The 17,868-nt window shown below is 33.4% G+C and overlaps 1 protein-coding gene across 2 annotated transcripts in view; it reads right to left on the bottom strand.

Annotated features, from left to right (window-relative positions):
- The window catches only part of LOC149795355 (protein mono-ADP-ribosyltransferase PARP14-like), a 135,144-nt gene that overhangs the window by 8,817 nt on the left and 108,459 nt on the right, over positions 1-17,868 (bottom strand). For both annotated transcript variants that reach the window (XM_089965131.1, XM_089965130.1), the window contains one exon: positions 2,530-2,713. In XM_089965131.1, the coding sequence (XP_089821257.1) occupies positions 2,530-2,713 (184 nt within the window). The remainder of the gene's footprint in view (positions 1-2,529; positions 2,714-17,868) is intronic.

Here is a 17,868-nt window from a genome sequence, read left to right as displayed (position 1 = left end):
CTTTTTTAGTAATATATAATCTGCATATCGCCCTTGCCACAGTACTGAAACTACTCTTCTATAAGTAGTTAATGACATTCTCTCTGCGTTGGATAGCAGAAAGATTACAGTCCTAACTCTCCTTGATTTATCTGCAACATTTGACACAATAGACCATGATATATTACTTCACCGTCTCCAGCATGTATTTGGCATTCATGATACAGCCTTACTGTGGTTCAAGTCCTACTTGGTCAACAGGACACAAATTGTGTCGGCAAATGGAATACACTCCAGCCCAGTTTATCTATGTTGTGGTGTTTCACAAGGGTCTGTTCTCGGACCTGTTCTCTTCAGTCTATACACTCAGCCGCTCTCAAGTGTCATAGATCATCATCCAGTGTCTCACCTGTCTGACATTGTAGGCTGATGACACCCAAAGATACAAATTTAGCCACCCAACTGAAGCTGATGCTACCATCCAAGGTGTAGAGAGGTGCTTTTCTGATGTGAAATCATGGATGACATGTAATAAGCTGCAGGTGAATGATGATAAAACTGAGGCCATTCTGATTTCAACACAAAGACTTTCTCATTCACATCCTTTACCTCAAACAATAAATATCAGCAACACCAACATTAAATTTACACAATCAGTATGAAACCTAGGTGTTATGCTCTGGACAGTACTCTCACATTGCACCAGCATGTCATGAACATATGCAAGGCTGCATATCTTGAGCTGAGACGCATCAGCTCCATTCGCAAATATCTTTCAGTTGATGCCACTAAAACACGTGTGTTCATTAGTAATTTCAAGACTGGACTATTGTAACTCGATTCTGTCTGGTTCATCTCAATATCTACTCCAAAAACTTCAAAAAGTTCAAAACACAGCTGCTCGGATCATACTTAGAGTACTACGATCATAGCACACCTCCCTGCAGCTCTGTACCCTACACTGGCTATCCATTCAATCCAGAATCAAACACAAAATTTGTTCTCTGTGCTCCATTTCACTGACGGACTCTAGTCCAACATGCCTATATGACCTCACCCATGTGTAAACACCAGCAAGACGCTTATGCTCCTCTTCTGACAATCGTATACTCATTATTCCCACTATGAAAACAAAGTCATATGGACAGCGTTCTTTTGCATACCAGGGACCAGCAACGTGGAATGAATTGCCCCCTGAACTTTGACACAAAGACACAGTGATCCCATTCAAGAGTGCTCTCAAAACTCACTTATTTCAACTGCAAGAACAAACTTAAAGACCTAATAATGTTTCCTACCTTAAATATTCTCAGCATGTTTTTTTATAATGTTTTCTAATTTCATGGTGTTTGTGTTTGTAATTGTATCATTATATATGTTTTCATCTTATAAGTGTTGTTTAATGTTGTAAAGCGCTTAGAGCTTCTAAAGATTAGGTGCTATACAAAGTCCTTATTATTATTATTATATATCAGACATATTTATGGAAAAAGGGGAAGTATGGTACATCTGGGTAGTTTTTCTGGTGTTGTATCAGGAAGCTCACCATCATACGGAACAGCTTGAGATCCTTTAAGAATTCTAGTAGATTGTTTAATTCACTATTTTTTTACCTTTGAGCAGGCATTATCAATGGGGTCAATGTCACTTTTTATGATTTAGCCAGTTTTCCTTGCTAGTATTTAGTTTCTTATTTGGCACAAAATTATATTGACCACTGAGGGTGAGTAGTTCACATCTCTCGTTGTGTACTTTATTCAACTGGTTTCTCTTAAGTAGATTTGGGCTTAGGAAACTAAACTGGGGACAGGATTTAGTTACTTTTACATAAGCTCAAGTTGATAAATACTGCTAGTCATTTTGTGTCTGCTGATTCAATTTAAAAAAAAACTCATTTACCTATTTCATCAAAACTTTACAGGTATTTAGAACACAGTGGCAAGTGGGATTAAGTAGAATTCATATCAGTGACAGGATCTGTTTGTGACATTAGATTATTACATTTTGATTTAGTATATTATGGATTAAAAATGTATTACATTGATGATTAAAAATTATTTTAGTGTATGTTTCTCAAACAGTATGCTTTTGTACAGTTTGCTGATAATAAAAAAATGAATGAATACCTTGTTTATAATCATAAGACATGAATGGTGTACCAACTTTTTATATTAGGTTATGAACATAAGACATGAATGGTGTACCAACTTTTTATATTAGGTTATGAATATAATACATGAATGGTGTACCAACTTTTTATATTAGGTTATGAATATAAGACATGAATGGTGTACCAACTTTTTATATTAGGTTATGAATATAAGACATGAATGGTGTACCAACTTTTTATATTAGGTTATGAATATAATACATGAATGGTGTACCAACTTTTTATATTAGGTTATGAATATAATACATCATGCTACTTGAGTGAATTGACCTTTGTTAGTACCTGTATTTATACAAGTATTGTACCATAGGCAGAAAACATTATGTGCTAAATGAATACTCAATAAATCAAACAAGCTAAAATAACTGACTCTTGCTTACCATTTTTACCACAATAACTGCGATTAAAGCCATGGGTGCAAATACCATCTATGCTATCATGTGATGTTCCATGCCAGACTTTTTGCTCTATTGTCACATTAGGATTGTCTTTGTATCTAGTTTCGATTAACTTCTTCTTGGCTGAATACTGCTGGTATAATGTTTTGTTCTGAATACGTTCAATCTGAAACAAGCAATTGCATTTTCTATATTGGAATAAAGAAACAGGTAAAAAACTTGACAAATGAGTTTTCATTATATACTCATTTATTTCTCCATTGTCAGAATCGTATGTTATGTCTCCATACTGCAATGATTCATAGTCCACAACATGTGTATCTAAACATAGCATCATGTGTTAGGAATTAATTTTAATTGTAAACGAACAATGTATGCACATGTAGCAATCACTGAAGCTTTCGATTTATTAGATTTGTAGGTGTGACCTAAGCAAACTGATTTGAAGCAAGTGAAAGCAGAGGAAAGCAGGTATGTTAAATCTGACGATGTGGATGAGTTCATTGGGTTCCAAAAGAAACTTTGTAACCACCAAGCCAATGACTGAACGTGATATCCATAATATCCAGTGAAGGCTTTATTTCAAGAAACATGAGAATATGTAGTATTGAAAATATCATTATGTCACACTTATTTACTGGAAATGTTCACAACACCTGGCAAATTGAATGGTTCAGAACACGAATGGTGCTTTCTAGAATTTATCAAAAACAGACGTCCCATTTTACAAGCCAATTTAAACTCTATTTGAAAACAAAATTCCAGTGAAGAGCATCAGAGTTAATAAGCCAAGACAACAAAGAAGCCTAATTTTCCTTTGAAGAAATGTGCTTTTCCCTGTTTTACTAAAGGATTAAATGATCATGGTTGGGTATTTATTGAAGTTACAATTTTACCTAATCACTCACAAAGTAAATAAAATCCAAAGGACTTTATGTTAACTTTGTGAATAATTAGGTAACAATTTACTCATCGATAAATATCCAACAATAATAATAGTAATAATAATAATAATGACCTTATTTAAAGAGGGTAACACAATTACCTAAGAACTAATCTACCTTGAGGCCCTCATACGAAGGAATTTATTTATTTTAGCTGCATCTCTGAAGCCACTGGATATATTGGGTTTGGAAGAAGGAAATAGAGTGGGCATTTCTAATCTTAACTGAAATACTATTCCAGAGCAGAGTTCCAGAGTATTGGAAACTTTTTTTAAAATAACTCCTTGATTATTTAATCCTTATAATTCCAATTTGCTCTCTTTCTGCCATCATATCAGCAGCTCAGAGGTTTCTTTCATTAGCCTCTTCACTGCGACAGAATACGTTGGCCCATCTCGTTGTCAGAGTGAGTCATGCCAATCATATAAAGAGCTTGTTATTTTATAATTGTTTTTAATTTAAAAGAATGGTTGATGCTATTTAAAGCAGGCTATTCCTGTTTTTAACATTATGCTTGCATATGGCACATGTTGTCATAGCATACGTTTTCTTGGTTTCTGCACATTTCAGTCTTTCACAGGTAAATCTGTGTCCATTTTAGTGAGACCTCTTGCTTGTTATATGACCCCTTCCTTTAATAACAGCTGGTGGAACATGCTTATCAAAGTGAAATGCTATAATTTCTGAAGATTGGCTTGTAAAGCCTGCATATGCCTTCTTCAGTGAAAAGAATGAGTGTTGGAGTGCATGAAGGTCTGTGCAATTACATTGTTTTAACTTCTAATGGGCAATTTTAATCTGGGGGTTTGTAAATTTGGATCACAGAGGTAGGTGGATGGGGGCTTTGTTGTTGTTAATAGTATGGTGTAAAACACTAATATAGATAAAACTTCACATAAAATGACCCAGAAACTGGGAACCAAAAGTAGTCAGCAGAATTTATCGATGTGCAAAATTTTTCGAATTATATTTTTAGAAAATGTTTGGATTTATATGACAAGTCAAACAGGTCATATAGCTGGGGTCCCTCCAACAAAAAGCATGCAATTCATAGGTCATACAAATATGATGTCTACTTATTGCTGGTAATAACAATGGCAATAAATGTTCTTACATTTCCTTTCTGCATCTGGAATTTTATAAAAATATACTTTTTTTATTGTTTCTGCTAATCAGAATTACCTGGGTTCCAAATATTGATCCACAGCACAAAATTTACTGTAATTTAGACTACATTTCAAGCAGAAATCATTTCCAAAGGAAATTTTACAACATTAAAAATGAAATGAATTTGACATACTGTTTCTTATTCTAGCATCTTCTTGAGAATTTCAATTCAAATAATTTAATATTTTCCCACCTTATCATTCCAAACAATTGATGACAGAACAGAAACACATGTGCAACTGCATCAAGACCATTCCCTTCAGCCAAATGTACATCATATGGAATTGATGCAGCCAATAAATACAGTCCATCAAAACTAGAAATGCAGAATTTAGCTGGATTGACAGGAAAACAAAGTCCCTCCAGTTTAGACCAACTGGAAAGATGTTTCAAAGTTCATTCATTCACAATATTCCTCTAAATTTTCATTTTAAGTAACTCATTCCCTTCATCCACATGTACATCATATGGAATTGATGCAGCCAATAAATACAGTCCATCAAAACTAGAAATGCAGAATTTAGCTAAATTGACAGGAAAACAAAGTCCCTCTAGTGTTGACCAACTGGAAAGATTTTCAAAGTTCATTCATTCACAATATTTCTCTAAATTTTCATTTTAAGTAACCCATTTTTTCAAACAAATGACCAAGCATGCGATATGCTACCAAGTTCCAAGATAGCTGGGCAGTGCTATGTGTGTATGAATACTGTTACTGTGCATTTGTTGAACTATAGTTATGTATTTACTTTGGAATCCAGCAGAAATTCAATTACTTTGTTTCTTGTTGTGTGTTCTTTTTATTATTCATCTTTAGGTAGCAAAGCAAATGAGTATATAATAAAAATTTAAATGAGAAAATATGAACTGATTTTTCTGAGCCATACTGCCAGATGTTAATATTTTCCCATACAAATTCCGTAACCTATAAATATTAAATCTAAAGCATAAACTTGAGTCTTCCTACAAACTTATCTTAAATGATGTTGAATCTGCATACTAAAACTCTTGTTAAATAGCAACAATATCCAACAATAAATGTAAAAAATATGAAAGGTGAATGTAAATATGGTATTATAAACATTCAGAGAAATATTTTTTCTCATATGGCTGGAAACAGATACAGGTTAAATCAATAAAACTTGACCCAATGATGTATTACTTTATTTTTAGCCCTGCAAAAATAATATCGCAATATTTTGATGCACCTCTTCCTTGATACCCCATGAGCAATGGGACCCGAAAATCATGAAAATCTCACACAGGTGAGGTTGTAAGATAGCAAGTGTTATGAAAAATTACATTGCTCCCCTTTCGAAACTTCAGTAGTCTCCAGCAGCCAGTGTAAATATTATGATCAGAAAATACATTTGGTCTAAAGTGTTCTAGACAATGAAATATTGGTCTTTTTGTAAATTTTTATTTTCAATTATTATTATCTTTACATTTTAGAAATTATCTTGAAATATATTTTTGTACAGAATCCATTTCTCATGCTAATGATGGCTCAGACATCCATCCCATGCCAACTGTATAAATTAGTAAGAATATATGACATAAATGATGTGTCATATATATAAATACTCGAAAATCATAAAATATATCAAAACAGTATTTCTACAGAATGAGAGAGAGATTGGGAGAGATGCCATATTTAATAAATATATTAACATACATAAAATTCAGTTTTGCGACAATACAAGCTCCATTTTTTATAGAATTTATGCCACTAACAAATAAAAGCAATATTATTTGTTTTATAAATTAATGATATCCAAAGTTTACAGTTTAGAAAATTGCATGCTATTTTTTAATTTACACCTACATGTGTATTGCTTTGCACAGAGAAAAATAAATTTCAAAGTCAAGTACATTCTTCTCAGATCAACTATTCCAAAAACATTGTTTCTTAAGAGGTCAATGTAGGTTATATGTGTGTATTTGTGTGTTCTCTTGGTCTCTATACACCAAATTTATCTTTCCAGAAGGAAAGGTCAAGTGGACAAAAGTAAAAATATATGAGTAAAGTTTTTAGGATCTCGATTACAAAATAAATACAGAATTTCCAGAGATGCCAAATCTAGTCTGAAATGTATTTATAGACAAAATCTACTCTCAAAGTCTATTCTCAAACCACTGACAGCTGGTTGATAAAGTTAAAATAAATGATACTCTAAGGAGGGTTTCAACTTTCACATTATCCATAATTCCAGATAGTCTTCCCACTACAATTTAAAAAAATATAATTGTTTATTTTTGACCAATAGCACATGAATATGTAATTTTCCTTTTTATGTCTTTAAAAGATTCCACCATGCTTTCAAGGGCCAGACCCATCATTCCAGCATCTCATAAGTGGCAACTGAGTGGAGGTAACCTGTTTGCTGTGCATTGCATACATGTTGGAGGAGATGGGTTTGGTAGTTGAGTAGAAAAGAGGCTGATGACTTCTCCACTGCAGCATACTAATGTAGCCTCAACTTCAGTTTCATGGGTGGTTAGAAGGGCCAAATCTGATCAATTAGACCAAACTTTAATAAAGATATTCATTTTAAATATTCTCCATATATAGAAGTGGCCTTTGTGATTAATAAATATGGCGTTACTCACCAAACACTGCATAGGACATATATATCATGGCGGTGGCAACAGTCAATTGGGTCAAGTTTCTATTTTGCTTGACTATATCACACTGTGTAGCCCGACATGAGAAATGCAATAATTGAACATATATCTATGTTCTCTTGTTGGGCTCCAAGGCAGGTGGGAAATATAGGTGACAAAATAATAAACTAACATTATGGGAACACCAATGAAAATTTAAACTGTTAGTGTGAGGCATGGTCTTCAAAGGACTATCTGAGTCAGAGAACTTGGCCAAGATTCATCATCACTGAAACTGAATGATAAAAATTAAAATTAAACAAGCTCTAACCTTTTGCAATAGCAAAAACATTAGCCAAGGAGTGCAAGGAAAGGTTTGAGCCAACTAATTTAGGAGAGTAGCTCCAAAATTCACTCATAGCTATTTTTGATGTTACCACACAAATCTCAATTTGTCAAGAGGTGTTGTTCTATCTAGAGATTGGGATGGCTGCAGTGAGGATAAGATGCTCAAAGATCTCAGCTTTCAGAAAGCCTAAAAAATTAACTTATCAAAATTCAATGTAACTTCCTGTAATACACTTAAATACTGATGTTCAATGTTTCTACTTTATGTCAATCAAAAAACATGGACACTATATAGATGGAACCAGGATGCAGGCAAAAGGGTCACAATTGATCATCATGCTCATAGAAAATCTATTGTGTACAGTATCATAGAGACTGCCCAGTGTGGAAACTGGAAGACTAGACTTAGCCCATGAAAGAGGAGAAAAGGATCAGCTTTCCCAGGGGATGAAACTCTGTGGATGTTACAACTCCATTCAACACAGTTGGCAAATCCTACAACTGTGCAGCTAAAGCCGAGGGGAAACTTTCCACAAATGATGTCTGTAGGTACTAAGACAATGCATGGTCTCAAAGATTAAACCACAGTCAGTTTTCACCCCATGAAAACCCATGTTAGCAGTTACCCATAAATAGTGAAGTACGCAAGTGAAATAATCAGTGTGACGATGTAGAAATTAGGACATATATGGCTACAAACCAAAAGCAAGCAAACTCCAGCCCAAGAAAAGGTGAGCTAACTAATGGCCCAGTGGATGTAGAATCAGTGTACTGCAGAAGATTTCCAAGTCTCCTAACAAGAAACCAGTCAAAATCAGTCCACTGAACGAGCAGTACACTGCTGGCACCAACTGTTATGCACGCTCTACACCAAAAAAGCAGATGGCTAATTAATCTACTAGTCTTCTCAAAGCTCTTTGATAAGTTCAGAGAGTCTTATAGATAGTACAGACACTGGAGTTTTTCTGATATCACACCGGGAAAGCTCCAGTACTCACCTACTTCCACCATTGTCATCATAACACAACAGAAATATCCATGATTCAGCACATATTTATGAAATTAGTCTTCTATTTCACTTCATCCATCATTTGTTTCTCTTCAGGACATGATTTAAAAAAGAAAATTAATAGAAATTGTCTTACATGCATCACCACAGCAGCTTTTCAAGAAATACTAATAAGGTTGTTGGATAAGTGTCCATCATAATAAATAATCACTCACCACAGCCAAAATAACCCAAGTACTACTTAAAATTAGATTTTCATATGTTGTTACATAAAATATTCACATGTTGTTCAATATATCTCATTCTAAGTACAAATTTCAAAATAGACGGACCCTGTTATTGAGAATTTGCTGGCACATTTTAGTTTGCTTAAAGGCTTTAATGAGGATGTAAAGATATCAGTGATAGAGGGAAGAAGATAGAAGACTTTTTTCAGAACACAATCTTTGCCTTTTTAATGAAAAATAATAAATTTACCTGGATCCTACTCATCCATATTTTTGACTATCTGCAGCCAATCTCTGGGACGACCTTTGTGGTAGTGACCACTTTCCAATATATTTAAGAAGCAATATTCCTAACTGCAATGGCTCAAACAGAGATAGAAAGTGAACAACGTAGGATAGGAAGCATTTAGATCCCTCTGCATGTCATAACTAAAAGCTAATCGTTTTGACAATGAAGTCTCTTACTCCTGTTTACAAAGATACTCCATAATGTTTCTGTAAATACAATACCAAAAACTTTGACGATTCCTAAACAATGTCAACAAACCATGCTTGGATGATGTATAGAAAGACATCATCAGGGAAAAAAGAAAAATAGCCTTCAACATTGCAATGCCAATATTGCAAATGCAAATGAAATCTGAATAAATTTTGTAGATATTGAGCCAAAGCTTGTCATACTATTACAGAAAGCAAGGTGAAAATGGAAATCCTGTTTCTATGTTTGAACTCTCACTCCCCTATTAAATTGGTATGGAATATGATACAAAAAACCTTTGGCATAAATCAGAACATCTAGCTAAAGGATTTAAGGAAATCTGGTCACAACCATACCAGAAATCTCAAATGATCATCATCATCATCAACTCCATAATCCAAGAGGTCATTGGGGCACCACAAAAATCTTTACAACCAATTCTCTCCATCTTTTCTTGTTTTCTACTGTGTTTGGGAATCTCCAAACCCCATGATGTCCACTCTTTAATGTTGTCTTCCCACCTCATTTTCTGTCTGCCTCTTCTTCTGCACCCTCACACTGCCTTGCAATATTGTTTTTGCCAGTCCAGATGATCTTGAGATATGACCATACCTCTTCAGTTTGCAATTTTTCACTGTGGGTAAGAGGTCTGAAATCTCAAATACACTAGAGAAAAAAGTCTCCAAGAACTCCTCATGAGAAAATTATTCTGAAACCTTCCACTGTGTCAAAAAGTTAAAAGAAGATGAATCTCTAAATTATCAGTCACACTATTCAATATCAAACTTAACAGTATAGTGAAATGCCTTATCGTCTTTTTCATGCTGGATACCTTGGGGACACAAGCCTTTGATTTAATCCAAGTCATGGCAAAAATGGACTGGGGTGCAGATCAAAAGGACTTGCTCCAGTTATAGAGGTTATTAGTAAGATCTGAACATGGATCAGTTATGTAAGGAACATCTTGTATATTTTACCTCTAGTTGCTTGATCCAATACACAGTAACTTTGACTCTGTATGGGTGTATTTAGAAGCTCCTCTTCGGAAATCCTCTATAATGAGGCAAGTAAGTCATCACAGACAAATTAAACTGGTTCATCAGTATTCTATCAAACTATCTTTCAATCCATCTAACCTCACAGATGAAGTAGTATTTAAGACTAAATAACAAATCCTTTATGTTCAGAAACCAAACATCATTCTTCCTTTTGGCATGGGAATTTGTTCTCACTTAGCAACTACAAAATTCATTGCTGGGAAAACTGCAAATTTCTGTGTTCCCTAATCACAATCATGGTAATCAAATTCTCCCAAAATAATATTTGATCTTTTTGAAATTAAAACATCATCAAGAAATTCTTTATTTTTTTCAGAGAAAATTCAATAAAATCGGAACCTCCTATTGTGGCCATTGGTTTATGGTATATTTGAAAAATGGAGACAAAGTTGGAACTAGAAATGCAAAACCACATGGCAGCCTCTTGAGCAAGTTAATGGACAAAGCCTTAGTAATCACTGTGGAAATTATAGCCATTTTCAAAGCTTTTAAGGATGCTGAAACCTCAAAGAAAAACAAACTTCCGATTTATTTTGAGTGAAAAAGATAAAGCCTGAGTCGTTATTGTGGAAATTACAGCCACTAGAATTCCAATACACACCAAAAGCTTAGCAGAATCTCAAATATAGCCAACTGTTAAATTCCTAGATATTATACAGGCATGATTTTTCTTGTACAACCTGGAAAGGTATACTGTACTGTCGGCTGACTAGTCACATTTGTACAAAAGGTAATAAAACAGGCAAAACTTCCCTGGAATGGCCCATCAATAAATAAAAGATTACAGATACTGACTTCAAATGTTGTATAGATTCAGGATGTTTGTCATCAAACTCACTACCAGACAGTGGCATTTCTCATATGGAACAAATCGGAGAGATAAGGCAGGATTGTGCTGCTCATGTATCAGACATACCTGACTCATAAAACCTCCTGTAGGGTGAGCCCTGACCAGGATGCATAAAGTCCCAGTATCCTTCGACAGTGATGCATATTCTAGTCAAGTGTTTCAATTTACCTCCCGATAGAAGTATTTTGATGTGAACTGTTTGAAGAAACTGTATGAGGATGTAGCACCCAGGAATGCAGTTTTATACAAAAATTTGAATCATGTTTAAAGGCTTGTACATGCTTTTCCTTTATTTGTCATTTTACTGAATTTCAACAGGGTCATGGTTTGTATTTTATCTTTTGTACTTAATATATAGGTTTATTTGAAGAGTTTGTCTTCCTATATACGTGGGCAATTTATTTTTTCATTTTCTCAACTTTAGTTTCTGTTGGTACTACATGGCCAATTTCTGTTGAGATGCCATAAAACACTAATAATTAAACAACATTTCTTTTAAAAGATATTTAAAAGTGGTTGGTACACATGGAGTATCTAAACTTTCTCTACCAGTTTGTAATTGGCATGTTCAAAAAAGTTATTTTACATATAAAATAACATCATTATTGGCAATAAAATTCTTGTTTATATACAATATTTCAATGTTATGCTCATGACATATAAATTTAAAGTTTTCATTCCTTTCATTATTTATATGAATATACCAATACTTTTCCATAAATATTTTTTCCACAAACCTTAATCCTATCAATCAATCAGAAAGGTTCATTAAGGAGATCAATAACTAGTATATGTTCTGAAGATTTTCTAGTAAAACAGATGCAAGCAGAGAGAGTGTAGTACTAGAAATAATGTAGTACTAGAAATAATGTAATAATGTAGTACTAGAAATAATGTAATAATGTAGTACTTGAAATAATGTAGTACTAGAAATAATGTAATCAATGGGAATTCACTTTAACTTGGTGCACAGTGAACATGAACAACTGAAGGCATCATGTAGTATGGCCAATGGACACTTACCAAGTTCACCCATTTTGCAGAATTTAAAAGTGCTTTAATCCATTAATTTATTTAAGCATCTAAAAAGGAGTATATATTAACAATGTGTAATCTAACAATTGTCATGTTCATTCTATTTCTGAACCATTCTGAATTCAAAGAGACGGAATTAAGCTGTGGTAACATTTGTAGATAATTTGGTACAGTCAACAGAAGATAATTCAATTTTGACATTAATAGTGTTTTAAAACAATAAATTATTTAAAAAAGGTGTTAAATTTCTGTAAGACCACTGCAGAAACTGAACTCCAAATATCTCTTAATTTAGAACTGTAATTAATTTGAACCATTTCTTATGATAAACAAAAAATGCATATCTAATCATATTTACATGAACAACTCTCTCTATAATTTATATAAGGATATAGAACAGATATAAGAAACAAGCAAATGTCTCACTCTAATGTGTATAAGGTTTGAGATAAGATAGAAGAAGAGTGTAAAATGATGAAGAATGAAAATACATAAAAATGAAAACATGTTTCATAGAAAAATAAAGATAAAAGCCAGGGGTAAAAAAAAAACTTTAGTAACAGCCAATACTAGGATACTTTGAGTCTATATACCTACTAGGATAATATTTTTGTATTATTGCTATCACATGTTATGTTCTACAAGTCAAAAAATAGTTATTTACATCACTGCATTAAAATGTTTACAATTTTTAAAAGGAAACAAAAATGTTGCCATTAGTTAATATTTTCTCTTGCATTATATGAAAACATAAATTTTCTAATAATTACTTAAGAATACTTTTGATTCATATAGACAAAAAAAACATTAAAATCAGTTACTACTTTATTAGAATCTAAATTACCCCATTAATTCTTACCAGAATTTAACTGCTTTACATTACAAGATAGATGAACATTATTTATCAGTATCATTTAAATACACATATTTTTTATATTTTATATACATGTTATGCTCATTATGAAACAAAGCAATAACTAAGACAATATTGGTACAGTTTCAAATAAGACTGAGCCAAGACAGGTAATGGAAGCATGAGCAAAAAGGCTGTCCTACACAAACAGGAAGAAATTTGATAGTGCTTTCAAGACATTATACAGGCAACAATCATTAGGAACATCTCTGTGCAGACAGGCCAACATGCTGTTCACTGACAAAGAAATGATACCTCAAAGATGGGCAGAACACATTGTACTCAAACAGCAGTCATCTAATTTTGATATTTTAATGGTATCAAGTAACAATCAACATATCACTAGCTGATCTTCCAATACTGACTGAAACTCACTGTGCAAGCAATTGACCTGCTGTCAAATTGCAAGGTACTTTGAACAATGCTATGCCAGCAGAAGTCTACAAAGCAGGAGACTCATGTATGGCACAGAAACTGACTAACTTTTCCTGTCAATGTGGACTCTTGGACCTATACTCAACAATGACAAGGATGTATCCAATGTCCACTTGCATAAGCAAAAGGGCAACATACAATCCTGTGACAACCATTGGGACAATATCTTGTTGTTGTCAATGGTTGGCAAAATCCTTGCCATAATTTTGCCAAACAGTCTTATGGGTCACATCAATCATGTTTTCTGGTGAGAGAGTCAGCATGGCTTCAGGAAATGATGGGGGACAACAGGCATAATGTTTACATCTTTTCAAATCTTCCTAATGTAGCAGGCATTTCCACTGGCATCTATGTCCATTGTGACTACTCCCTGAAGCTCATTCTTGATGTCTGCTGTTTCTTTAGTCTGCTGTCTACAACATTCTTCAATTATTCTTTTATCATATGCACCTCTTTCAGATTATTTTCTAAGCTGTCCACTTTCTCTAACCAAAGTTTTTCAATATGATGCTTCTATTTTTCTTTTAATTGTTGAGATATTTTATCCAACATGCTATTAAATTACTCTTTCTGACTATATTCCCTAATTATTGTGTATTTCTTTCAGCCCTGTGTTGGCTCAGTGATGTAGAACAGGCCTGATGAGCCCTTCCATAGTAAAAAGCAACTAAAGGAGACAAATTGCACTGTGCTTCAGTAGTTAGCATTCTAGAGAAAAAGATAGCAGGTTTGAATTCTATCATTTTATAAACCAGTCTGGGTTCTCATGGTCTGTCCTTGGGAAAGTCACTTTCCTCAAATTGCCACAGCACTAAATAACCTACACGTGTTGCTAAAAATGAAGCCAACAATACCAATCATTTCTTTCATATAGTGATATAGATTGATATATTATCAGACTAAAGACATGTTGTTTCTTACTTGTGCCCTATGCATATTTAGTAAACAGAGATTTTATGCAATCAAAATGTAGGACTCACTGTCTGTTACCTGTTCAGTTCCAGAAGCAGGCTGGATGATACAGGTGATTCCTTGATAGTCCAATACTGTACATATATGTAGACTATGAAAATGTTTAATTCAATTATAAAGGTAAAAAGATACATTATATCAGCAAGCTCTAATCCCATAAAGTCTATCACAAAGCCATGCATGAACTTAATAGCTAAACAGCACAATATGACCAGCATAGTGCTGACATGCCACTATTTAACCATATATATATATATATATATATATATATATATATATATATATATATATATATATATATATATATATATATATACATTGTCATGGCACAAATGTTCATGAAACAATACAAGCAAATTTTATACATTTCTGTCCCCCACCTACCATGGTAAGTGATGAGGTCACAAAACTTCACAGTAACAGAATAGAAGATAAGAGAATGTTTCATCCTTTAAGATGGAAAGTATGATGAATATTATAAAATACTGAGCTATGGACATCATGTTGAAATAGGAATCCCAGTGTACGCAGCACACAATCTAATGTACAAAAAACAATTTCATCCTTTAATCTCAGATGGTTTAAAGCTGTGAACTTGACCTTGAATATAAATTAGCCTCCACCTCCTGATGTACTAGTACACAACACACCTTCTGTTGATGATGTGTCAAGTGATTCCTGTTTTAACAGTATGTATACAGGGTACAAAAACACTGCAGTAAAAATATAATCAAGAATGCACATGCATGTGCACACACAAGCCCCATCAGCTCCACTCCCTACGGGTAGGTGCTACAAAACTCACTCCAAAATTCAGTTATTAACTCATTATCAAATATAGACTTGCCTCAATTAAGTGACAACTGCAAATTAAAGTAGATAACTAAATAAAGCAAATTAAAAGGTACCTTTTCTGTCTTATACCCTAAGTCAATGTATTGAAAGGCGAGTGGGAAAAAACACACCCATATGCTCTTAAGAATCAACATAACATTATGAGGAATTACAAAGAAACAGAAAGTTTAATACACTGTAAAGTTAGGTGACGAGTCATCAAGAACAAACTATATAAAAATATATACAAAATTACTGATATCCAAGAAGACAAAGAAATTACAGCATTGTTTTCATATTTTATTCTACATTTAGGACAATATTTATATTATAATTTCTCAATACAGATCATTTCAAAAGGATCATGTTTGAAAGATAAAATATTAAAAATGTTCACTTAAGAGTTTGCTAATAATGTCAGGCCAAAAAGTACTTATCTGTGTAACTGTAATTTACTTACCCTGAGATTTATAACACAGGGATTGTGCTGGGCTTTGCCAATGTCGCAAATTGCTATCTTTTTTCTTTACTGACATCAAAATATACTGTCTGCTGATTTTTGGCACCTAAATTTGTGGCTGTTAAAAATTGTATATACAGCTTGGGTTTGGAGTGCAGAAAGTCAAAGGAACCCAGACAGGAAGCTTCAAACTTGGATATAAAATTGCAACGGAATTTATTGTTACATCAACACATCCTTTGTTCATATTAACAAACCACAATAACATGGTGTTGTTATACAGCACTACCCTGCCATAACACGCACCATTATAACATGAATTCAAATATAATGCAGTCAAGGTGTGGCTCCCGAAATTTTGTATATTCATTTGCACATGACAAAATATTTTTGTTCAAAGTACGTGCAATAGTGTATAAAAACTGTATTATCATTTTGGGGAAGAGATTGCATATGAATTTGAATATAATGTGATTGCGGCATGGTTCCTGAAATTTTAAAAGCACGTACATGTATTTTTCTTGTACCAGGAATTTTTTTTTTTTAAGTACGAGAAATAGTGTGTAAAATGTTTATTATCATTTTGGGGAAGAGTTCTCATATGAATTTGAATATAATAGGATCGAGGCGTAACTTCTGAAATTTAACTATTTCACCAGGTTCTTGAAGTGTTATGCCAAAATAAACATGATCGGAAATGTTACTTATTACTGATCCATGAGTAAAGCCAGTAAGTCATCTTTGTGATTGTCTTCAATTAATTCTGTATACAATCGTTACTCAAACAGTAGCCAACATGTGTTTCTTCTTTAACTGCATACACAACCAAGCAGCAGTCAATGCGGTGGTTGATAAAAGATTCTCACAATTTCATAAACATCAAAAAACAAAAGCCGCCAACATATCTGCTGGGCTTGGTGTTATTAGATGCAATCAGTTGACCAGTAAATAATGTCTGCTTTATTAGCTAGAAATTGAAAGGGTATGAAATTGTACATGCTTAAATTGTTTTATAAAAGTGACTCGTGACCATTGCAGGCCTACTGCACTTAGTTCTCTGGTTTTACATGTGTATGGTATTTGCTTATGAACTCGTTATTAATTTCCTATTTTTTATAAAAATATTTTACTGTTATGGAAAAGCAAGTTCACAAATGCACGTCATTCTCTGCACTTTGTGCAATGATTAGTATACGTTTTCACACATTTCTTTCAATATTCACAAAATTTGAAGTATGGTCAAAGTTATATGCACACTGAAAGCATGTGTTGATTGTTAATTATTCTTGATGTAGTCGTTCAAATGAATAGGCGTACAAGTACTAATTATTGGAAATTTACAGTGGATAAATGTACATGGAAACGTATATGAGAAAATTTTAGCAGTATGTAATTTGTACAGATTAACTGCAAGCCTTGATGGTACAATATCAGATGGCAAGTAAATAGTGTTAATACTCTGTCCATGCTATATATTAGACGTTGAATTCAGACACGATCTGTGACAAAATTATTGAATATTGTAAATCTGTGTGCAATTTTTCAATGGAATTACATGCATTATGGATGAACTGCATGCCACGACAGCATGATAGTAAATGATGTTGATACCCTATTCATGAGATCACGTCAGTCAGGGTATTATCGATTAACATGTATTATCAGAAAAACCAATAAAAATTAGTAAAACTACTTAACGCAAAGTAATAACCTATAAATATAGTATCCGTCCATTATTTTGAATAAGTCTTATTACTGCATTCCGTTTAATATTCATCCGATAATACCCCAATTTTTTACATTAGATATTAATGCACGTATGTGTGCCAATGCGTTGTTCTCTGAAAAAAGTAAAATACTGTAAAACCCAGCATTAACGTGACCCCACTATTAATGCGATCCAACTTGTTTTACCCCAATTATCACGTTATAGCAGGGTTCCACTGTATCATAATCTACTTATACTGATATCTGGCCTTAATACTGT

Source organism: Sinohyriopsis cumingii, chromosome 7, assembly GCF_028554795.1.
Source record: "Sinohyriopsis cumingii isolate HCF-2022 chromosome 7, ASM2855479v2, whole genome shotgun sequence".
Lineage (NCBI taxonomy): Eukaryota > Metazoa > Mollusca > Bivalvia > Unionida > Unionidae > Sinohyriopsis > Sinohyriopsis cumingii.
This window is presented reverse-complemented; position numbering and strand designations above follow the sequence as displayed.